The 25,823-nt window shown below is 38.2% G+C and overlaps 1 protein-coding gene across 1 annotated transcript in view; it reads right to left on the bottom strand.

Moving 5' to 3' along the window:
* The window catches only part of ARHGEF4 (Rho guanine nucleotide exchange factor 4), a 524,411-nt gene extending 498,800 nt beyond the window's left edge, over positions 1–25,611 (bottom strand). The window contains exons 1-2 of the mRNA XM_074214904.1: positions 24,876–25,611; positions 3,738–3,773 (exon numbers count right to left, since the gene is read on the bottom strand). Coding sequence (XP_074071005.1) covers positions 3,738–3,773; positions 24,876–25,085 — 246 coding nt within the window. The 5' untranslated portion in view covers positions 25,086–25,611. The remainder of the gene's footprint in view (positions 1–3,737; positions 3,774–24,875) is intronic.
* Positions 25,612–25,823: the final 212 nt, after the last annotated feature.

The raw sequence follows: 25,823 nt of genomic DNA, 5'->3' as shown, positions 1-25,823 counted from the left end.
TAAAGGAGACAAAATACCATAAAAGCCTGAGAAGAAAGAAATCACTTTTTAGCTGAGGAGAAGAGGACAGACTTTATCAGAAGGCAGTATACAGTTGAATTTAAAATGCTGAATCTCGCTGACCAGGACCTAAATATTGTAATACTGAAATATGAATTGTATACAAGCTGACTTGGTAAACCATTTAAAATAGGAATCAGACCTATTAAAATCTTCTCTGCAGAGGATTTTAGCAAGTAAAATTGCTTTTGGTAGTCTTTAATAACAATAAAGAGCATTTATGCCACACTTGAAGATGTGCAACATACTTTACAGAATTTAGATCCTTATAACAAACATGGTTGGGGGGATAGATTTTGCTATTATTACTCTCACTTTTCAGATGAAGAAACTAAGGAAGATTTGTGTTCAAATTCTCCTGACTCCAGGTCCTGTGATCTAACCACTGTAATAATCTACCTGCTTTTGTTCTATGGAAGACAATACAGGACAAAGAATCTTTAGGATTCTTAAATTTATGAGCTTACCATTAAGCCCTTGATGAAGCACCTAATGGGAATGATGTCCAACTAATGGTAAAAGCCTTAATAAGAGGTTAAAGTGAAACATGAAAAAATCATCATAATCATATATTGCAACCTAGGTGTTCCAGCTTAGCATTAAGTCATCATAGTTCCATCAACCTCCATCTAGTCATTTATCCATTCATTTACCAAGTTATTACTGAACGCCCACTGTGTACCCAGGCCTAAATTGAGCACTGCAGGGAAAACAAAAGGAGAACAAGAGTTGACGTATTTTCAGAAAAACTCACTCTCCCAGAGGGAAGAGTCCATTTGGCTGCTGTGTAATAAGCTAAAACAGTAAACAGGATCACTTAAACTGAACCAAATCAGGAAGCTCAACCATACAACCACAGTGAATCTGCTGAAACCTGAACTGAACCAAATTTTCCAAAATAAAATTTGAATTAAACCAAAGTTAATTTTAAAAAACATCTATAACTCCATTCAATCAAGTGTCATACCTGTATAATATTTATTATAATATTTATAATATTTATTTTTTTAAATTTGTTGAATCAGGGAAAAAACCAGAAATATTAAAATGTTCTTCAAACTGAACTTGAACTAAATCATTCTCGATTATTGTGAATACATTATATTTTTTTCTGTTAAGAGTCTGAGTGGGTAGGGATTGTTTACTTAGCTGTAAAATGGAAATGGTGAGTTGCTCTATTTACCCCAACAAGAATACTATGAAGAAACTGCTTTATAAACCTTAAAGTTGTATACAGATGTGAGTGATTTCTCTGTTCCCTCTGTTGTAACATAATGATGTAGGCTTTCATAAGTCAGGGGGTCCACTCTATCAGAGATAGAGGCTTCTTGGTCATTCCCTCCTTTTCTTTTCTCTCTCTTTTTCCCCCTCCATTCAGTTGATGAATAAATCAGTTTCCAGTCTCCTTCCTTTAACCCCTCCCAGATTCCAGTCTTTTGGGGGGCATAAATTGAATAATAATAGCCCATTACATTTATTTAAAATTTAAAAGTTTTAGAAAGTAAAAAAACGTTTTCACATTAATCATCACATTTAAACCTTATAACTAACATCCCTGTGATATGTCATTTGACAGATGAGGAAACTGAGGACCATGGAACTAATGTGTCTGGAGGGGTACTATTAACAATCAAAGAAGAGAAGGAACTATGAGATAACCTAGAACAGAAAATAGTATCTAGTAGAAAGGGGTCATCAGTTTTCTCACTGGCTAAAGACTTTCCTAAGGTCAGTTAAAAGCAGAGTTAGCATTAGAGCCCATGTATTCTAATTCCCTGTCCATCTTCTCTATGAGAATATCCCCAAAAGAAGACTGGACCCAATCTCTCTCAGAGTTCTTTGATAAAGGAGTAAGGGGAAGAAAGGCAGAGTAAGTACTGAATCCTAACTGGAATAAGTCTCTTGGGTTTGTCTCCAGACCCAAGAAAGTTACTTAGGGAACCCTGGACTCCGGGATTATTTAAAAATTGCAGGCATGAAAAAGAAAGGAACAGCTTTGAAAGGGAATAAGGCCCTTTTGAGATGAATATAAGTAGGAGCACAAAGAATTAGGATCAGAGCTTTAGAGTGGAAAGAACCCCAGGGTCATCGAATACACCTACCCCACTTCACAGATGAAAAAACCGAGGCCCCATACAATATTGTAAACACCAACAAAAAAGTTTTGAACCCAGGTTCTTTGACACCAAAGTCAATGTTCTTTATTATATCACAATGCCTCCCTAGCTGTATAATCTTGTACGAGTTACTTGGCTTCCCTCAAGTAAGAATGTTCAGTTTTCCTAAATGTCAAATGAACTTGCACTGTCTACCACACAAGGAAAAGGAGAGATCTTTGCAAATCTTAGAACCAAAGCTCTAAAGATTATTATTATTATTGTCAAAAGAATGAGCAGACCAGGGAGATAAAAATGAACATCACTGCAACAGGATCAGAGTTTATGGCCCCATTTGGGGTTTTCTTAGCAAAATACTGGAGTAGTTTGCCATTACCTTCTCCAGTTCATTTTATAGATGAAGAAACTGAGGCAAATAAGTTAAGTGACTTGTCTGGGATCACACAGCAGTAGTGTCTGAGATCAGATTTGAACTCAAGGAGAAGATTTTTCTTTATCCCAATCTGATCATTATATCCCCTGTGACACCTAGCTGCTCACAAGTAGGCAAAATATCAAGTTCTTACTGATTCCTCCTTCCCTTTTCTGAAAGGACAAACAAGAAAGGAGCTGCCTGAAATAGCATCAGCAAATAATCACTCAATGCTCATAGAATCATAGATTTAACTGTTTAGAGACCTAAGAGGCTATCAGAGTCATCCGGCATACTTTATACCACATAGCTAGGAAGTATCTGAGGCAAGATTTGAATGTCTATCTTCGAGTCTAAAAAACTGGAAATCAGGAAGACTCATCTTCCTAAATTCAAATCAATCTCAGATACTTCCTAACTGTAATTCTGGGCAAGTCATTTAATCGTTTGCCTCAGTTCCTAATCGGTCAAATGAGCTAGAGATGGCAGGAAAACCACTCCAGTATCATTGCCAAGAAAAGCCCGAATTGGGATCACAGAGAGTCAGACATGACTGAACCACAACTTCCTGCCTAAATCCAGGGCTCTGTCCACTTTTCCATATTGCCTCTCCAACTGGCATTCTGTAGTGAAATCCATTATCAATTAGCACCATTACAAAGACAGGAAACTTTGTATGGGCTACCCAGTAAGGATCCTACCCAAGCACTTTTTTGAACTCCTGAAAATGGGACTGCTAACCAGAAGTATGGCCCGGGGAACTTGGAGCAGCCTCTCTGCTCTCACATTGTGTTCCAAGTATCACAGAAACAGAACAGATTAGGAGGTGAGATGGGAGGAGGCAAAAGAAAACTTTTTGTTTAGCTCAAATGTCTCCTCTCAAAGATGAGAAAGGCAGGGATCCAGTAGCTCAATAGCTCCAGGAGATCCATCTCAAGCATCACCTCATAAGCAAAGGCTTCCCTAAACACTCCAACTCCAGTAGTGAATGACTCCCTTCTCTGAACATCTATGGTACCCCTGGTCTCCACCCAAAACTTTGGCCTTTAATTCTTCCCCCACCCAACCAGTTATAAGGACTACTCCTGAATTTTCAATTACCCAACTATAGAAATTCTGGAGATGTAATGGTGGAAAATTAATCTTACCTCTTTTGATGAACGAGGTCTTTGCTCATAAGCCTTCTGCAGAAAAAACATAAGAAAAGGTAGAAAAAATATGGAAAGTTAGGAAGAAAAAAAATCAGCTAACTGAAAGCATTTCACAAACAGCACAGTTCAGGGGAAAGTTTGCTGTCTTTGGGCTAGAAGGTGCCTAAAGGCCAACCTCTTATCTTCAACCCTTTGATTGAATCCTGACTCTCATGCTTACTATAGCTTGTTACTGCTGAGACATCACTGGACTTCAGTCAACTCCTTTATAAATGACAAGGCTGATCTATATCCCAAGTTCTTAATCATTTTTATGTCATGGACCCTTTGGCAGTCTGGTGAAACCTATGAACCTTCTCAGAATAATGTTTTTAAATAATGGAAGAAAATGCTTGATTTCAGTTAGAGATGAGTCCAAAGTAGGAAGTAATTTTTCCCCCATATACAAAGACATGACAAACCCTCCTGGACTGAAGTAGATGGGAATTATTAATAGTAGATTACAAAGAGAGCATAGATAACTTTGCCAATATAGGTATATCATTTTACACAATAGATATATTCTAGAAAGGATCTATACAAACTTTTTTTTTAGGTTTTTGCAGGGCAAATGGGGTTAAGTGGCTTGCCCAAGGCCACACAGCTAGGTAATTATTAAGTGTCTGAGACTGGATTTGAACCCAGGTACTCCTGACTCCAGGGCCAGTGCTTTATCCACTGCACCACCTAGCCGCCCCTATGCAAATTTTTTAAATGAATAAGTTGAACCCTGTTCTAAATATTTCAAGAAGCAACTAAACTTTTATTAAGCTCCTACAATGTGTCAGAATTATTACCTCCAATTTACAGTTGAGGAAACTGAGACAGAGATTAAGTCTTCCTGATTCCAGGATCACTCCACTAGCTACTGCATCACTTAAAAGAATCCTCTGATTAATCCCTTTGTAGAATAAGTAATCACCATTCAATTACTAGACTGTGCATTTATTTGTTTCTATTTCAGGTTCTCTTAAGGTTAAGATACCTTGGTATTTCCACAACACTCCTCAAGGACTAACTTGGCTGCTCATTTCCTTTGCTAGTGGAAATTCAATTCAATTTAATTAAACTCAAGAAATAATCGTTAGCATAAATTATGAGCCAGACAGCAACAGTTCCTGCCCTCAAGGACAGACTACTGATGGTAGAGGTGGGTATCCAACAAATACACAGTTAAGTAAACACAAAATTAACTCAGGTTGAATTTTAGAAGAGAGAAAGGACAAAAACTAGGATTGAATTGTGTTGGGGGGAGAACAGAAATGATCTCATTGTAGGAGGTGAAATGGCTGGTACCTAGGAGGGCTAAGAAGCTTTACACACGTTAGACAGATGGAAATTAAGGTGAAGATTAAAAGAGTATTTCCTACAGGTCAGAAAATACTTCATATAAAATGCATGAGTATATGAGAAGACTGGGTCAGAAAAGAAGCTAGGGGTCATAGTAATAGGACATAGTGATAACAGCATTCACATTATTGCTCATGATTTTCTTGGAGATGTGACTTGGAAGCAGAACTTCCAAAAAGGGATTGTAGCAGCAAATTTATTAATTTCCCCATCATTTTGTCTCCCCATCCCCACACCACCACCACTCCCTTTCTCAGGCAGAAATGTCAAACAGGGCCCCCTTACTGTTTATTCATTGCAAAACTGGTCTCTTAACAGAGGTCATTTGGTTCTATCCCTGGCCTCCAACCTTGTTTCCCCCACCATTCCTCCCTACAAACTTTTCAAAGGTAGTTAACAGATTTACTGTAAATTGAACCATAAAGGAGGTGAATTACTAAAATAGTTGGCTTTCTTTTCCCTAAATTCCACACACCCAAAAGAACAGCTGAGGGCTGATAGAAAGCCAAGTTAAAAATTCCAAGACAATTTAGTATACCAATTTGCCCTTTCCAACTCCCCAACCTTACTATCACTCCCCCTTTTTTCTTCCAAACTCTACTTTTATTCACAAGAAGTTAAACTCTAGCTAGCATATGAGTACCCCAAAATGACCCTATCTCAATTGTAATTGCATAGTATTTAAATCCAAGATTATGAGCTTAACATATCTTTCTAGCAGGGAGTGGGACAACTTGGAGAAGAATCAGGACAGTGAGACTAGCCAATCTACTTCAATATAATCCAATATTTAATAATAATCTGTTTGGGGAATTCCCTAAGAGCAGAGTCCCAGATGATACAAAGAACTAGAGTCAGGAAGACTTAAGTTTAAATGTGGCCTTAGGCACTTACTAGTTTTGTGTATCCCTGTTACATGAGGATAATAATAGCTCCTCCTCCTACTACCTCTCAAGTTTGTTGTGAGGATAAAATGATATATAACTTGGACAGTGTTTGATCTAATGCAGAGCATAGTAGGCGTTTAATAATTTGTTATTTCTTTCCTACCTCCTCTTAGTTCCAACCATATCATCTAACATAGAATCAACCACAGTATGGGAACAAATTCAAGGCAGCAGGAAGAAGAGCACTGGACCAAAACAGACCCAAAGTCTGTTTTCAGATCCTGACTTTGCCACTTTAACAGATCATTTGTCATCTTAGCACTTAGTAGGTCCTCAATCAAATATTCACTTGAATGATCTGAACTATTCTCTGCAATACAAAGAGTGTAGGAAACAGAACTCCTAGAAAGTCTAAGGAAAACTAGATGTATACCTCTGTCAAAAAGTTTGGAGAATTTAATTCAATTCAACAAGCATTTAACAAGTGCTAAGGACAGCTAAGGCGTGAAGTGAATAAGAGTGTCTGTGACAAACCACTCCCGTATATTTGCCAAGAAAATCCCAAATGGGGTCACAGAGAGTCAGGCATGATTGAAACAACTGAACAACAAGTGTGTATTGGCACTCTGCTAGGCCTTCTGACAACGGCAGAAATGAAACAATTCTTTCCCTGAAGGAGTATGCATTCTATGGAAGACTAATAAGTAACAGTCAGTATGAGGATAAAATGAAATTATATTTGTAAACTTTGCAAATCTTAAATTATATAAATTCTATCATCATCATTATTGTTGTTATTATTTTTTGGATACTTTTTGTATACTTTATAAGGTATACATGTGCCTATGTCCACAATAAATATGTGTATTTCAATAAGCATATATATGTTTAAATACCTAAACATGCATATAATTATAAATCATTTAAACTTATTCCTCTAGACCCCAGACTTCACCACATGAGGTAACATAGAGCAGTTGTTGATTTTGACCTTTTGAGAATGTCTCATTTAAAAGACAAACATCTCTGAACCAGGTATGGAGAGGCAGTGAGTTGAGCAATTGCTCTAGGCTAAAATCCCAGAAAGAGACTGCCTACTGGTCCAGTAGCTCCACCACAAAATGGTCAACTATCTGTTCTAGGCACCTCTCCACACTGACTGAGGGATGTAGATATTTCTGGTTATTGAGTTGGGTTGAGTGTAAAGGGGGAGACAGCAGTGGATTGAGAAAGGGGAGGATGGATCTTGCATAAGTTAGATTAGTATAAAGGGAGATAAAGTGCACATAAATAAAAGTGAGAAAAGGGAGTTGGTCAAAGTGAGAACTCAACATCCTTAGAATTTATCCTACCATTAAAATCCCTAGTAAATAATATTTTGCATTTGTATGGAACTTTTTTTTATATAGCACTTTTAAATTGCTCCCAAGTGGGGGCCTTGGACTCCTCTCATTCAAAATCCATGCTAAGAGTTCTTGACCCTGCTACTTATTCCATCTCTATTGTTTCCATTCTTTTTTGCTTCTAGGTAACAGAGCCTGGAAACGGCAGAGGAGCAAGCTTGTCAGGAATGCATGCAGATGTGACAACCTGCCAGTCCAGAACTGAGACCTAGATGAATAACTTTTTTTGCAAGGCAATGGAGTTAAGTGACTTGTCCAAGGTTACACAGCTAGGCAATTATTAAGTGTCTGAGGCTGGATTTGAACTCAGGTCCTCCTTACTCTAGTACTGGTGCTCTATCCACTGTACCACCTAGATGCCCTGTGAATAACTTTTACGACTAGTCCAACAATCCCTGATCCAAGGGTTATCCTATTATAACCAAGTTCTTTTCTAGCTCAATTCACTTTCCAAGACTACTCCAGGTTTCCATCAACTGCCTTGACCATCTAAAGAATTTTGTCCTGAGGTCTGTTCATTGAACTCCTGCTGGTGATTTTTGAGAAGTCCCAAACATGATATTTATTTACTTCTAGTTCAACTCAATCACTCTCTGGACTGCTTTACCACATCCACTTCCAATTCCTCTTTGGCATTTATCTTCCTCTGTTAGAATGTAATCTCATTGGCATTTGTTGCTCAGTTGTTTTCAGTTGTGTCACTCTTTGTGACCTTATTTGATTCTTTTCCCTCTTTGTGAGGCAATTAGGGTTAAATGACTTGCTCAGGAATCACACAACTAATAAGTGACAGATGTCTAAGGCCAGATGGGTCTTCCTGACATCAGGTCCAACACTCTATCCACTGCATCTATCCTTTGACAGATTGGACCACCTTCTTTTCTTTTATTTATATCCTCAATGCTTAGTATATACCCTTCTGTTTATCTATCTACTTATCTATTATTAATGGTAATACTGAGTCCCACACTTACCTGTGACTGAAGTGTTATAAGGGAGAATATACCTTAGGTATTGGGTGGGAAATGTTTGTACTTCTGCACTTGCTTTATCTTCACAATAAATAACTCTTTGTAAAAGCTAAAAACAAGCAAAATGTCCCCAGATACATTATCCCATGAGATATTCTTCAAGGTAGGCTGCCAGTGGTTTACTGGTTTGTGCTAGACCAGAAGTCAGAAAGATCTGGGTTCAAATCAGTCTCTGACACTTATTAGCTGCATGTCTAAAACTATCATTATCATTCCCCACCATCAAACTTTTTTTTCCTCCACAGGTCACCACTCTTCTAATTGCTTAGATACACAACCTAAGACTCATCTCTGCTTCTTTCCTCAATCAATCAATGTACAAATATTTATTAAGTATCTACCACATACCAATCACTGCACTTCCCCCGTTTCCAATAAAGTTCTAAGTTTTGTTGATTCTTTTTTCAAGACTCTTCAATCTATATCCTTCTCTCATCTAACATCACACATTTCACTTAAACTATTGCAATCAAATCCTAATTGTTCTCCCTGCCTCCAGGCTCTTCCCTCTCCAATCTATCTTCCACAAAGCTAAATTTTAAACTGAAAAATTTAAAAGCACAGATCTAGCTATATCATTCCCCTATTCAAGAAACTTCCAAAGGTCTCTGTTGTCTGTAGGATAATATATAAGCTCCACTATTATCATGCCCTTCTAGGGAAAAGCTCATTTACAGGAAGCAGCATCAGAGAGATTACATCAGCTTCAGTGTTCTCACCAATTCAGTACTCCCAGTTACCTTAATCTTCTGATTGAAGGGCTAAGATTGGAGCAAAAAGCTCCTCTCTAAATCATCATCTAAGGGGAATTCAGAAGCCTAGATAACTCTTCATTTCCCACCTGCTGAACTCCTTGAAATATAGCCCACCAATATGATGTCCCTTATACCCATGCCTTCTATCCTCTCTACCTTCCTGCTTCCTTTTATGCATTATCTTTCCTCATTAGACTGTAAGCTCCTTAAGGAAAGGCTATGACTTTTTCTTATTGATATCCCCAATGCTTAGCACTGGTACATAACAGAAACTAAATAAATATTATACTGTATTGTGGCAGTTAAAGCCCTTCACAATCTGACTCTAGAATATACAAACTAATTACATATGCCTACCCTCATAAACTATACGTTCCATCTAAATTGACCAATTTGCTGTTTCTTAAACTTTGATACCATATTCCCTTTCCCCTGTTGGTGACTTTATACAGGCTGTTCCCATGCCTAGAATACTCTTTCTTGTCTCTTCCTCCAGGAACATGTAGTCCCCTTCATGACTTGCCTCAAGTATCACATTCTTTAGGAGACTTTTATTGGTTCCTCCAGTTGTTAGCATCCTTATCACTTGGTGTTTATTTTGCATATCTTTTATGTTGATTTGGCTGTGAATATATTGCATTTACCCCCTATCCCAGCAGAATGTAAGATCCTTGAAATCATGGACTGTCTTGTTTTATTTTTATATTTGTACATTCAATGTCTTTACACAATAGTTGGCACATTTGTTGTTGTTCAGTCATTTGAGCTATATCTGACTCTTTGTGACCCCATTTGGAGTTTTCTTGGCAAAGATATTGGAATGGTTTGTCATTTCCTTCTTCAGCTCATTTTACAGATGACAAAACTGAGGCAAACAAGTTTAAGTGGCTTGCCCAGAGAGCATACAACTAGTAAGTATCTGAGTCCACATTTGAACTCTCCAATCCATCCCCCACAGAGATAAATTTTAAACTTATTATTTTACAAACACAGATCTAGGGGTAGCTAGGTGGTACAGTAGAGAGATCAACTGGCCCTGGAGTCAGGAGTACCTGATTTCAAATCTGGCCTCAGACACTTAATAATCACCTTGCTGTGTGACCTTGGGCAAGCCGCTTAACCCCACTTGCCTTGCAAAAACCTAAAAAAAATAAAATAAAATAAAAACAATAAAATCTAGCCATATCATTTCTCTGCTCAAGAAACTTCCACCCAGATGTTTATAGCTTAATAAATGCTTTTTACTGATTGAATATGGACAAGTTTCTGGGGGTTTTTTGCAAGGCAATGGGGTTAAGTGACTTGTCCAAGATCACACATCTAGGTAAGTATTAAGTGTCTGAGGCCAAATTTGAACTGAGGTCCTCCTGACTCCAGAATCAATGCGCTCTCCACTGTACCACCTAGCTGCCTCAGAGACAGGTTTTTTGACCTTTATCTAATCCTCAGGAAAATCCTTAAGACTATGATTTATAAGAATTGACAGGGCAAGCATAAACAAGCAACATGGTACTCATTTTGTAAGTGGGAAAATTAGTCAGAGAAGTAAAGTGATTTGCCTATGTCCTCTAGAAAGTTAGTTTCAGAAAAGCTACTGAGATCCTGATTTCTAAATGTCAAGTCCAATAATTCTGGCCATTATTGTTTATTTTATGATAATCATTTTTTCTAAATAGTATATTTTCATATGTGTGTATTTAATTTCATATTTATTTTAAATTTGTTATTGTTATCTTTTGGTTATATATCACCTCTATTTCTCAATTTATTGTTTTTTATCTTCCTCTCAGACAACCATCCATTATGACAAAGAAAAAAAGCAGGAGGAAAATAGTTCAGCAAAATTAACCAACATATGGACTAAGTTTGACATGATATTCAGAATTCTATACCTCTAGTTCCCCCCACTTCTGCAAAGAAGGAAGAAAGGTATATTCTCATATTCCTTTAAGGCCAAATTTGATCATTACAATTTGATAGCATTCAATTTTGATTTTTTTGCTGTTTATTTGCCATTAACATTTTTTGTGATCATTGTGTATATTGTTTTCCTAGTTCTGCTTATTTTACTTTGTATCAGTTGATTTGTCTTCCCATGTTTCTCTGCTTTCATCATATTCATCATTTTTTATACCTTGTATATTCTATTCCTTTCCATTCCAATCCAGTAATATTCCAATACTTTAACGTGCCACAGTTTATCTGGCTGTTCCTCAGTAAGTAAGCATCTTCTTTGTTTCCAATTCTTGACCACAAAAAAGTGCTGTTATAAATGTTTTGGTGCATATGAAATCTCAATTAGCACAATGTGGGGTACATAATGAACACTTAGTAAATGCTCACCCAATCTATCTATCACTAGTCAAAGGATATAGATATTGAGAAACTTCTCAGCATAATTCCAAATTGTTTTCCAGAATTAGTTGGACCAATTCAAAGCTCCATCAATACTAATTAGCATTTTAAGGTTTACAAAAATTAATCTTCACAACAACTATATGAGCTAAGTATTATGATTCATCCTTATCTTACAAAGGAAGAAACCAAAACTCAGAGAGCTTAAGTGTCTTGCCTAGACAGTTAGGAAGTGTAAGAGCTGGAATTCAAACCTAGATTTTCTAACTTTGAATTATGGACAAGTTCATTGATTTATTCTTTTCTTTCCTTGAAGCTTTCTGGAACTATAAGATAGCAACCAAAGTCTTAAACAAAATACATAATAAAAAGGAAAATGTTGCTGCTCTCTCCAATGGTATAGGAACTGTCTATCAGTTTTGGCAGCCAAATATACTCAGAAAAAATGTGTGCAAACACCAAGAATTTATTTGTCTTTTAAGACAGAGCAGCTGGAATGCAAAGGCTCTCAAGAGAGCCAAAGAAAATGGCTTCAACATTTTTTACAACAACTTCACTTGGGCTCTATAGTATGAGATCTGATCTGGCCTAAGGCAGACCTATATAATTACAGAGGGGCAACCTGAGGTGAAAACTACTCTGTCAATATTAGCTTAAACTCTCCAGTAGCTGAAGTGTGAAATTATTTTTGTATAAACCAAAAGACCTCTTGGCCCAGAAGCAACAAGGGAAAGTCAGGGTGAGAGAGTGCAATCCAAAACCCTGCTTTGAAATAACATTTTTTTCCAAAATGCAAGTAGCAAACACACGTCAGTTATTTAGTGAGTGCCACCTGTGTATAGAGTCCTGTGTTGTATGTTTTAGGATTGTTATGTCATACTCATATAGAAACAAGTTCCTATGAGCTGCATTTTGATTTAGAAAACCACAATTTACCATTATCTGTGTTTTACTGAATTTTTATTTATTTTTGTTAAGTATTTCCCAATTACATTTTAAACTAGTTCAGGGAGTCCTTGGATTATTGTTATGTTTGATCTCTCTGCTTTGAAGGGTTGAAGACAGATACACATCCTCATGAAACAGCACAACTTTATTCAGGACAGAATCAAAGCTGGATAGTGTCATGAAGACTATGAGTACTAGAAGAGTTGAGAGAAAGGAAAAATTCCTAGAATTTCAGATTAGAATGGCCTATAGAAGTCATCTAGCTCAACTTCCTATCAATGTAGCAATCCCCTCTCCATCATGCCCTACCCATAGTCATTTGGCCCCTCTAGGAATACTCTGAAAGATAGGGAGCTCCCTACCAAATAAGGCAGAAGGTTCCAATGTTACTGCAGCTTGTCCAAACACAATATGATCAACCTTTTAAAATTCCATATTGTAAACACATTGTGCAGTACTGTTCTCTTGTTCTTAAGCATTTATAGAATATTTTTGGAGCTGTTTCATAACTGTTCCCAGTCATTATTCCTAAAAGCCCCAAATTTAGTAATAATAAATGGTCTGAGTCTCAATCATGGACTCACAGAATTTCAGAATGGAGGGGCCATCTAATCCATTCCATTTAGCACATCTGCTAAATCTATTTTTCTACAAATTTATGAGGCAACTATTTCAAGCCCAATGCTCTAGCATCTCCAAGCAGAGGCTAAGTGATTATCCCAGGGTCACACATCTATAGATTTCTCTCAAGGATTATATTAATCCATTAATCACCAATCTTTGCATCTGATCAGTTAACTAGTTTAAATCCACCTATCTATCCAGTCCACATGTGTATCTTTTTTTGGTATGGTAAGAAACTTTGACAAATGGCTTGCTGAAATCCATGGATATGCTTTGCTCTAACAAACTAATGTGTTGTTGTTCAGTTGTATTTAACCCTTAATGACCCTTGTTGCCAAAAATATAAAAGTGGCTTGCCATTTTCTTCTCCAGTGGATTAAAGCAAACAGAGGTTAAGTAACTTTGCCAGGGTCACACAACTAGTGAATATCTGAGGTCACATTTGAAGCTCAGGTCTTCCTGATTCCAGATCTAGCACTCCATCCTTTGAGCCACTTAACAGCTTTAAACCTTATAAAATTAAAGAAATGGGGTGAATCTGTCATGGCTTATCTTGATGAATCTAAGTTGACTCATGGCTTACTGCTTTTCTTTCATAATATATTCTAGACATTTGTTCAAAATCAAAATCACTAGTCTAAGATTGTTTAGGGGGGAAACTACCTCCTTCCTCTTTTTAAAAAAAAATGGGGGCGGCTAGGTCGCATAGTGGATAAAGCACCAGCCTTGGAGTCAGGAGTACCTAGGTTCAAATCTGGTCTCAGACACTTAATAATTACCTAGCTGTGTGGCCTTGGGCAAGCTACTTAACCCCATTTGCCTTGCAAAAACCTAAAAAAAAAAATGGAACATTTTAATCCCTGCAGTTCTTCAGTGTAGAGGTGTCAAACAAATCCTAGCACAACCTCCCAGTGCTGCTAGAACCTGATTAAAATGTGTAATTGGGAAATAAATAAATAAAAATACAATAGAAAATAAAAATGCTAATATATGATTTTTTAAGTTACTGTACAGTCAGCAAGGATCTTTATTATGATTTAGTGGTCCAGTTTCTATTTGAATTGAGACCACAGCTCTAGTACATTTTCTCTTTTCTATGATTTTTCAAATGGAAATAAATCAGAGGGCTAATTAAATGCCTACTATCTCCCAGTTTCTGTGCTAAGTTTGGAAATATAAAGACATAAATAGAATAGTCCTTGAGGAGCTTGCATTCTATTCAGGGAAAAATGAATATATGTAAGAATATGCAGAATAAATACGATTCAATAATCCTATCAGCAAGTTTTTTCAGTACCCAAACTGGCCAGACCCAAGAAGGGATTCTCTTATCATCTCATCATCTCTTCACTTTTCTTGGGTCTTTTCAATTGAGAGATCCCAATCTAATCCTAAAATCAGAAAGCTTTCCTCCAGGAACTAACCTCCCTGGGGAACTCTGTCTATAATCTGCTCTGTTTCACACTATTCCCTGCTGGTCATGCTCTCAATAAATGATAGGTTTCTAGCAGTTCTACCACACTGTGATATAGCATGCTTTTCTGATCACATTCCTGCTACTTCCTCCCCCTAGTAAGGGTGATGGCTCAGTCTCTTTACTTCTTTTATAATTCAGGAGTCTTGAGCATGTTTTTGTATAATGAGGCCCTCTGGAAGCTTGGGGAAGCTAATGGAAATCCTCTCAGAATGCTTTTAAATGCATAAAATAAAATACATAAGATTACATAGGAAATCAATTGTATTAAAATAAAATTATGAAGAAGTGAGGAGGATAAAGAAGAAAAAAGAAAAAAGAAAGACAGAGAGTAGGAGGAGGAAGAAGCATGGATGAGCCCACAGTTTCATGAAATCATACCATCCCAGACCTTTGAGGTCATGTAGTCCAAAGTCCCACCCAATCCAAGAATCTGCTTTACAACAGCCTGACAGATGGTCATCCAGTCAATGATAGGGAGTGCCCTGCCTAAAGAAGCAGACTATTCCATGTCCAGATAACTTAAATTTTTAGAAGTATGTTTTTAGTTGAAATCTGATTTCCTGCAACATTAAATTACTTCTGCTCTCTGAATTTTTCCCCTACATGGTAGCTCTTCAAATAGTTGAAGGGAGTCATCATGCTTTTACCTTCTTGCTTCTTTCTCACACCCTTTTCCCTCTCCCTTGAAAGATCTCTTTTTTAAGTTAAATATTCTATTTTCTTTTAGAAAAAAATCACTAAGGGGGAGGCTAGGTGGCGTAGTGGATAAAGCACCAGCCCTGGAGTCAGGAGTGCCTGGGTTCAAATTGGGTCTCAGACACTTAATAATAATTACCTAGCTGTGTGGCCTTGGGCAAGCCACTTAACCCCATTTGCCTTGCAAAAACCTAAGAAAAAAAATCACTAAGAATTAAAATGTCCAACTGAATATTTGACTGATAAAATTTATATTTTGTTGCTAAAAATTCTTCCAAAAAATCTCCAAGGACTTGAACAAATAGAGGGTCTAGAACTTGGCTGAATAATGATACTGCAGGGCCCAGAGCATAATTTCTGAATCAATTCATTATTTATTGAGAACAACAGAGAGAGTGTGGAGTAGTAGAAAGAACACTGAACTGGAAAAAAAAAATTGAGTTCATAGTCCTGCAATGATGCTTACTGGTTAGGTGACCAGTTTCTTCATCAATAAAATGAGGATAATAATTCTAGTACTGTCGATTTTACAGGATTGCTATAAGAAAAATGCTTCATGAATTGCAAAGCACTATAGAAATGTGAGCTTCTATTAGAATATGCAAAGCATTAGATAAAGTCACAGATGGTGTGCTTTTCAAAGTTACAGATGACACAGCTGGGAGGGTCAGCTCATAGTCTGAATGACAGAGTCAGGATCTCAAAAGACCTTGACAGGTTAGAATGTTGATCTAAATGAAATATGAGGAAATGAAAAGAGCATAAATGTAAAGTACTATAATTGCGTTTTTGTGGGGGGGTTTTTTTAAATCAACACAAGTACAAATTAAGGAAGGAGTGACCACCAACAGTTGCTCTGTGTTAGCAATGCAACATGGCCATCAAAAAAGCTTCTATCATCTTGGACTGATTTAAAAGAGATATACTGGGTTCAGAACAAAAGAAATTATAATCTCACTGTGCATTTCCCTAGTCAGACAACACATGGAAGTTTTAGCTCAGTTCTGTACCAAATTTTCATATTTTAGGAAGCACATTAGAAGAGAATGTCCAGAGGCCAGTGAAGAGGATGGTGAAGAGTTTTATCATCATGCCCTCTGAAAAATCAATAGAAGAAATTAAAAATACTTAACATAAAGAAGAGAATGCATAGATGAGAAGTGATGACTGGCTTCAAGTACTCAATGTCATACAGAATAAGTATTACACTTATTCTGGTTGGTCCTAGAAGACAGGACCTGGAGCAGAATGTGTAAATTGCCTAGAGACAGTCAAAAGTTTGATATAAAGATGGGGCAGATAGATGGAGCTATGGATATAGTACTAAGCTTGGAATTAGGAAGACCTAAGTTCAAATCTGTCCTAAAACATTTACTAAGTTCTGTAAATTCACCTCTTTCTGCCTCAGTTTCTTCAAATGTAAAATGTGAATAATAGCACTTGCCTTTCAAGATTTTTGTGAGAATATATGATTACAAGTGATTAGCACAGTGCCTAGCACCCAGCACAAGCTTAATAAATATCTGATTCTTTCCTTCCTTCTAGGGAAAAAAACCCTTAATAATTATAGCTGCTCAAGATTAACCCAAGTGGTAATGAGATTTGTCTTCACTAGAAGTTTCAAAATGGATGACGAATGAGCATTTGTTGGACAAGTTATAAGAGAAATTCTTGGTCAGATATGATTTGAATTAGATGACCTCTGAGGTTTTGAGTTAGACCTGGAGAGGGAGAATGAAGGAGGGATTGAATTGAAATCGCTTAGTTTTGTCTTAGTTTTGTCTCTAGGTCTCTAGAATGAACTTGTTTGCTTATTATTTCTCTCTCTCTCCTAAAGGTGGATCCATCAAAAGAACACATTGTTGGGGCAGCTAGGTGGCACAATGGATAAAGCACCGACCCTGGAATCAGGAGGACCTGAGTTCAAATCCAGCCTCAGACACTTAATAATCGCCTAGCTGTGTGACCTTGGGCAAGTCACTTTTTTTTAAAAAAAGATAACATTGTTGGTGGAAAATGGGAGGAATGAGATCTGTTCCCTGAAGTTCTCTTCTGATGCCCAATTGTGTTCTCAAAGATCCTGTGTTCTCAAAAACTATCTTGGTGGAATTTAAGCATTAGAAAATCCTAATGATCTGGAAAAGCTGAGTGAAAACCACGTAATGAACTGTGTTATCACATACAGTTTACTAATGAGAGACATATCACTGGATTTGGTCCCCTCCATAGTAGAGGACCTGCCTTCAAATCCCAGCTCAGCAACTTGCTGGGGTAGAGATTTATGCTCTATAGAAAGAGTCTTTCCTGATGTCCTTGAAAGCATTACATACTCTACCTCCACAAAACATTGATCTTGCCAAATCCAGTATTTTTAATATTTTGTCTGCTCCTGTAACTTTCCAATATCAAAATTACTCCTTATTTTCCTTCCTGTTATATGTCTCATGACCTTGATATTATGACTTTGACCAATACTAGCCTTATTCACAGAGACTTAAACACCTTCAAAAACCCACCTCCTTCATGAAGTCTTACTGGAGAATTATGACAAGCAATTCCTCCTTTCCCTGTTGCCTGTCTTGAGTCAGCAATTTTTATGATACAGGTTTCATTCATTACCTATCTAAATAAACTTGTCTCACTATCACAGGAATGTTTCTTATTTTAATATGCCTCTTGGAATAGGCCTCTTCACCTTCTTGTCATCTGTCTCATTGAAACCTCCTCTATGGAGTTGAAAAGATCAAGTTCCCCTCCACAGGCTTAGTTGTCCAAGCTAGAGAAAGCCAGGCAGGCTAGTCTCCTCACTTTACCCAGTTTAGTTCAGTCCAATTTAATCCAAGAAGCATGTAAGAGTCTACAAGTTATAGGCACAGGGACAGGTGGTCAGGATGCAGACACAAAATGAAAAGCAATGCCTGCTTTCAATGAGCTTACATTCTACCAGTGGAGGATAAATGTAAAATTTATGAGAAAAAATTATGAGAAATAAAAATTTATGTAAAATTTAGAGAAATATACACATATTAATTTGAGAATGAGAGAATAGGTGTTAAGTTAGGGGTTGAGATTGAGCAGAGATCATGAAAAGCTTGTTAAAGTACAAGTGAAATCTTTGTGATTGATTGGCACAAGAGTTTTGATCTACTCTTTTTCTGTTCTGGGTCAATTCACTGTTACTTTGGCAATCTGGTGTCCCCTGCTTTCTGGGGCTCAATTAGTTTGAACTTAGTTTAGACACTTGATTTGCATAGGCCATTGAAACTCAGAACCTTCAGTCTTAAGAGATCTGCTAAAGTCAGCATCCCTATTACTGATAGGAGCCTCCTGTATCCAGCATATACATAAAGCAATTTACATCATCATTCTAAGTCTGAGGTCTGAAATGCCTCCTATGAGCTGCCTGTATTTCTAAATTTAGCATGGAAGAGCTGGCATGTGAATTGGGACTTGAAGGTTATACAGGATCCAGCTAGGTAGAGTAAAAGAGAGGAAATTCTAAGTAGTGACATCTCTGGGGGAATAAGTATAATATATTTAGACAAAGTCTAAAACTTTTGGGTTTTCTTTTAAGTTAATGGCATGTGGAATTCTCTGATGACCTAAAAAGCTATTCAGTTCTGCTCTTTTCCTTTTTCCCTGGAGGATTAGACTGAGATATCATGACTCTGAATCATCATGGGTTGCTTTGCCTCCAAAATCCCTTAGGTTTTCATACAATGGAGTGACTGCCCAGCATAGCCAGTCCTTCCTTTTTGGAGAAGAGTTGCATTTATTGTGTGGTTGCAGCATCTTGGAAGGTCAGGGTTCCCTAGTGCTAGTCATGCATAGCTTTCTCATACTAGACAAAGGCTTGGCTTTTTCTTGAAAAAGGAGGAGTTACCATTTTGGAATGCAGTCACATCAAGTGGGTGGGTTGGCTTCCTTGGCATCAAATTGATAAAGGCAGTTTAATGCCAATAGAGGATACCGCCCTACACTGCTCAATGCAAGCTTCAGTCAATTGGGAGACAAGGGATCATTGTAATGCACCTTAGTTTTGAAGAAGGCTTTACTAGAGCAAGTTGGTTCTTTCACAGGAGGCAAAAGTTAGCTAAAAATATTTCCATTTTTCAGACAATACAACTGATGCATGGTGTTAGTTCTAGGTGAACACCATGGCGAGCATTCAGCAGATGCAATTGATCACCAAAGATAAATTGACATAAGGTTCACTTCAGGTCTCCTCAAATCAGCAAATACTTATGGAATATTTATCGTGTCCAAACCTATGCCAGAAGCTTTGGGGAATAAAGAGGATAAACTATGGTCCCTGCCATCAAGGAGCTTATTAGACAACAGGACTAAGTCACAAAAAAAAAAAAAAAATCACAGTAAGTGATAACCTGCTACACCAAATGCTAAAACGTGTGGTAGAGATAACAAATGCTACAAATAATTAACAGAAGGAATCAATATTGACTGATGTTATCATATTATGCTTTATAGAAGGCAGGACTAAAGATAGAGTCAGGTATTAACATGGTGTATGGAGGAAACAGTTAAAACAGCTTGGCTGGAAAGAAAATTTATAAAAGGGATAAGGTTGGGTGGGTAGAAAAGGGCCCTGAATACTTGAGCTTTATTCTACAGACTCCCCTGAGTTTGCAGCAAAATCTTTAGGAGGATATCATTGAATTCACTATTCACCAGCCCTGGGCTAGTGGTTAGCAATCCCTGAGCCACCAGCTACAATAGACATTTTCCCAAAAGAGCAAGAATTGTTTCACATCTTTGCATTTGCTACCTGGGACCTTCTTTTGGTGTTAAAGTAGAGAAGATGACAAAACCATTGGCTGCCTGAGCTGATGGTCAGCATTCTAACTTAGAGTGGTTCTGTCCAATGAACTCTTGCTTGGAATCTGAAAATCTAGATTTGAGAATTGACTTTGATCCTTGGTAGTTGTATGACAGTCACTTAATTTCTCTGAGTCTCAGTTTTCTCAACAACAAAGTAGTAATAATGCCTTCCTCAATGGATTTTTGTGAGGAAAATCCTTTAGAAATTTTAAAGCATGATGTAAGTGTGCAGAATTACAAAGACCAAGTGGGGACCAATGAACAGAACTCAAGTTTCAGGGCAAGAAGACCTGGGTCTGAGGCTTGGTTCTGATGCTTACTAGCTCTGTGATTATAGGCAATTAACATTTTTCAGTCTCACTTTCCTCATCTGGGGAAAATAAATAATATTGAACTACTTGTCTGATATTGCATGGAATATGCTCATTAACCAATTAAAGCTATCATTCGATGGTCTCAAGCTGCTCAGAGTCATTGACCTTAGGGCATAGGGTATATTTTTATATGTTCTGTAGCTATTTCTATGGTTCCATTACTACAAAATTCATGCATAAAATTCTATGGGGAATAAATCTGGTAGGAAGGCTGTCCCCTCCTCTGTTTAGTGTAGAACTTGATAAATGAAATAATTACTATTATGCACTGTGGCACTCCCAATTGAGCTATCTTGCAAGAACTTTCCAAAGTTTGCAATCATTGCTTCCTGGCCTTCAAAAGGAAAGATATTTCCCTTTATGTATGTATAGAGACATACATAATTACTTTGTGTTTTTTATGTCAACTCCTTGCCTCCCTCAATAAACACCATGGAATGGCTCTCCCTTCCTTCTTTCTTAGTGACAGGACATCTTCCTAGCAGTCATTTCTACTCTCCCTTCTTTACCCAAATCTTTACCCAAAGCAGACTCTTGCTCACATTATCCATGGAGGAAGCAAGTTAATGATCCTGATTTAATGAATGGCAGAAAGAACACTCAACAAAAAATAAATAAGAAAACTGGGTTCATATCTGATTTTGTTACTTATGTCTTTGTGACTTCAGATAATCCCTTTCTTTCCCACTCTTGATCTCAGTTTCCCAATTTAACAATGAGAGGGTTGGTTTGCCCAGATTATCGAATTCAATTAAAGAGTTATCAGTTTTGCCAAACTGTTTTTTCCCCCCTCATGCTTTTAGAAAATTTTTGTGGCATTTACTCTAGGGTTACTCTCCCAACCTCAGTTCATATTGGCTACTTTGTGCTTCAGGATTCTGGGAGGTTGTTGAAAGGTTTGTCAGTAGTTAATTTTTGCTTTATTTTCTAATACTAAGGTCCAGAAGCCTCTTCTAGTGTGCTTCCCCCACTCATTATTACTTAATATTAATTATCCAGTCAGATGTAATTAACTTTTAAAAATCAGTATTTCCTAAAGAATTATTTTTTTAATTTTCAATTTTTTAGATTTTTTGCAAGGCAATGGGGTTAAGTGGCTTGCCCAAGGCCACACAGCTAGGTAATTACTAAGTGTCTGATGTCGGATTTGAACTCAGGTACTCCTGACTCCAGGGCCGGTGCTCTATTCACTGCGCCACCTAGTGACCCCTTCCTGAAGTATTATAATAAGAACAACTAGGTCATGCCATAGATAGAGCACTGGTCTTGGAGACATGAGAACCAGAGTTTGAATCCGACTTCAGACATTTGACTCTCACTAGCTATGTGATCTTGGGCTAGTCACTTAACTCTGATTGCCTCTTCTCCAGGTACATCTCCAGTTGTCCTGATTCATATCTGCCACTGGTCCCAGATGACTCTGGAGGAGAAAGTGAGGCTGGTGACTTCACACAGTTCCTCCTCATTCAAATCCAATTCATGGCATCATTTCTCTGATGTTGTGGTCTTCTTTGGAAATGAAGGACAAACATTATAGTAAGAACAATTGATACAACAAAACCCCATCAAACCAGTGGGACACTGTTCCACAAGTATTTACAAAGTCCTAGGGAAAGTGGGCCCAGCAGGAAATACAATCCTGATTTGCCCAACATTGTATACCTTTTCAGGGACAAAGCCAGGACTGGACTGTAACTCAAATTTCCAGATCCTTTTCTTTTTTCTTTTTTTTAAAGGTTTTTGCAAGGCAATGGGGGTTAAGTGGCTTGCCCAAGGCCACACAGCTAGGTTATTATTAAGTGTCTGAGGCCAGATTTGAATTCAGATACTCCTGACTCCAGAGCCAATGCTCTGTCTACTGTGCCACCTAGCCCCACCTCCTGGATTCTTTTCTTATGGCTTCCACCAACCCCATGCTATTTCCTAGATATGACTTCAAATTTCCTCAAGCTATGTCCTTTGGTGTCCTCTTAAGAGCTGCCAGCTGCAATGCCAATAAAGGAACAAAGAAGTTGGAACTGGAAAACTTAGTGGCCTGGGGAATACAGTTGTTCATTGTGAGCTACAATTTGGACAAATCAGTGTGACACCCAAATTTCAAAAAATCTTTGGGGAGATACAGATACATGGAGTTCTCTTTGCAGCAGGTGGGATCTTTGCATGCATTTGAAGGAAGAGGAAAAACATTTATATGGTGCTGAATATGTTCCAATTACTGGGTTAACTTCAATTAGTATCTCAATTGATCCTCACAACAGTCCTGCAAAGGAGATATTGTAATTCCCATTTTATAGTTCAGGAAAATGAGACAGGCAAAATGAAATGATTTATCCTCAGTTACAAAACTATTAAGTGGTTGAGTTGGATTTGAACTCAGGTCTTAGTGATTCAGGTTCAGTGTTCTATCTAATGCACCAATTAACTACCTCCATTTGGAGCTCTGCCATCTTATCACACCAGAGATGTACCTAATGGATATGTTAGACTCACTGCTGTTATCCTTTTATGTGACAAGGCTATTTCCTGGCAAGTTGGTATACCTGCTATCACACAGAGATGATGCCAGGTGTCCTGGGAGACCATAGGACACAGTGAAAGAATGCTGGCTGTGGAGTTAGATAACCTAGGTTTGAATCATGTATCTGCTCAGAATTCTGGGTAGTCTGAATAATCTGGGCAAGTTACTTAATCCTGTGTGCCTCAGTTTCCCTAACTGCAAATGAGAGATTTGACTAGATAATCTCAAAAGTCCCTTTCAACCTCTACATTTAGAGCAGATAGATGACTAAATAATTGCAAATGAATCTCTTCCAGCATCATACTAACCTAGAAAATAAAAGATCAGCATTAACTATATCGTGTTGTAGTTTTATTTATGTTGATGAACATTTCCCATTTTTCATTTTAAAGTGTCTTTGATCTCATTCAGCTTTGCTAGGCAAGAGTTTGACACTTCTGCTCTGGATAGAGGACTGTACCTGGAGTCAGGAAGATATGAGTTCGACTCCAACCTCATATACTTAATAGCTGTGTGACCCTGGGCAAGTCATTTAACCTCTGCTTCAGTTTCCAAAGTATAAAAAGGAGATCATAATAGCACCAACCCTGTAGGATATTTGTAAAGTGTTTAACACAGTGCCTATACCATAGTTGGTGTTGAATAACTGCTTACTGTTACTTCCTTAAATATAAGATCTTATGACTCAGCAATCACCTGGAACCTTATTCTGAATTCAGTCCTTGACTGCAAAATATCACCTGTGATGAACTCCGGCTCTCTCTCTGTCTCTCTAAAGTTCTCTTCCTATTGGCCCTGGAGAGTTTAAGATAAGCCTTATCTCAGAATCTTAGAGCTAGAAGGGACATAGAACCCTCTACAAACAACTTCCCCTACCTGACCAGGAACTCTGAGTGGTTATCCAGCCTTCCCTTAAGGACCTGCTGTGAAGAACTCACTGTCTCTCGTGTGGCAAACAATTCCACTTCAGGTTATGTTGGTAAAGGGTTCCCCACCCCCCTTATATCAAACCTAAATCTGCTTCTTTACAATTTCCTCTCTTAGTTGCTTCTGTATTGATATAATCTTTGGCAGTCTTGAATCATATCTGTCCCCTAAAGTCCCTCCTTCACCTTACTGCCAAATTCTGAAATTCCTTTGGGATCAAACAAAGCTTTTCACAACTAGAAATAAAACTTAAAATGGAGATGCCCCTAAGAGAAGGAATCCAGGAATTTATTTACCTTTATGCTAAGATGTAAATGACTGAAAACAAATCTTTTTTGAAGAGTAGGATTCTAGAGAGTAAGAGGTTCCTAACATAAGGTCCATAAATTTGTTTTTTTTAAAAAAAATATTCTGATAACTGCATTTTAAGACAATTGATTTACTTTAGAATCCATATTTTAATTATTAAATTTAAAACATTATTCTGAAAAGGGTTCTGTAGCTTCAACAGACTTTTAAAAGGATTCAAGACAAAAAAGGTCATGGATGTGTGTCTTGAGGAAAGATTAGATGGACTTTGTAAGACTATTGTAGGCAGGTGGGACAGGATGTCATGAAGTGTGTGGGGTGGGGGGAGGTAAGATTAGAACAAATAGGCTGTTAAGAATTCTAGCTCTTCCATTTAATTATCTGGGTGACTTCCTATCTTTGGGCCTCAGTTTCCTCATCTCTAAAATAAGGAGTTGTACTGGATGATAGTTAAACTGTCTTCTGCTTCTGAATCCATGATCCTTACTCTGGATAGCCCCCACCCCCACCCTCATCTCCACTCGCATCCCATCTACATCTGGGCCTCTCTCTGCTTGCCTAACTCCAGAACCATAGACCACCAAAAAGAAAGGCACAGCTTACCTTGCAGAGCTTCAGAATGAGCCAGCATGCCAGGTAGGCTGACAAGGTGAATTTTGCCTTCATGTAGCCTTCTGGTAAGGGGCCGAGGTACAACTGCAGCCAGTCCAGTTCCCGCGGTACCACATTTCTGCTATCATCACCCTCTTCCTCCTCTTCTAATCTCCTGAGACCTTCATTCATGGCAAGACCAGGGCCCCTGGGGAACTCCATTCCACCCAGGGGATCTCCTCCTGCACCTGATGCCCAGCCCCTGCCCTTCCCCAGGAGTCAAGACAATACCTCCTGGAGCCCTCAGGGGGCCGGCGTCTGGGCTTCTGCTGCAGGACCCTGTTATCTGCACTGGGAGCGGAAAGTCAAACGAGGACGAAAAAAAGTTTCTGCAGTCACGGGCTTCTAGCCAACTGCCCCACTCTCATGGACGAGCCCCTCGCGTATGAGTGAGAGAGAGAGAGAGAGAGAGAGAGAGAGAGAGAGAGAGAGAGAGAGAGTGTGTGTGTGTGTGTGTGTGTGTGTGTGTGTGTGTGTGTGTGTAGCTACAAGATGAATATAGCTGGTTAGAGAGCTCCGTCCCACAGCACAAACACCCCTGCTGTTGCCAAGAGAGTGCAGAAGGAGTCCATTTATTTAAAGCGCTAGTCTCAGCATCTCTGGTCCCCTATTTTATCGCGAAGGGGAGGGGGAGCCAGTTGGGAGGAAGCCCTTACTTTTGAAGACGCCTTTCTGTCCCCCCTTTTGCCAATTGCATTTCCTCAGAACAAGCCTCCAGTCCCACTGAGCACTGTGACCCAAGCTAGGATTTTCACTCCTTCCCCAGCTCTCACTTTACAATCCTTCATTGTTCAGGAGGCTGCAGATGCTGAGCTTGCGAAGGCTAAATCATTTTTTAAAAGAATAAATGAAGCCTTGGGGGTGGAAGGAGGCCAAGACATTCTGGAATGGGGAGCGGAC

The sequence above is a fragment of the Macrotis lagotis genome, chromosome 1, assembly GCF_037893015.1.
Source record: "Macrotis lagotis isolate mMagLag1 chromosome 1, bilby.v1.9.chrom.fasta, whole genome shotgun sequence".
Taxonomy (NCBI): domain Eukaryota; kingdom Metazoa; phylum Chordata; class Mammalia; order Peramelemorphia; family Peramelidae; genus Macrotis; species Macrotis lagotis.
Note: the sequence above shows the minus strand (reverse complement) of the source record. Positions and strands in the feature narration are given on the sequence as shown.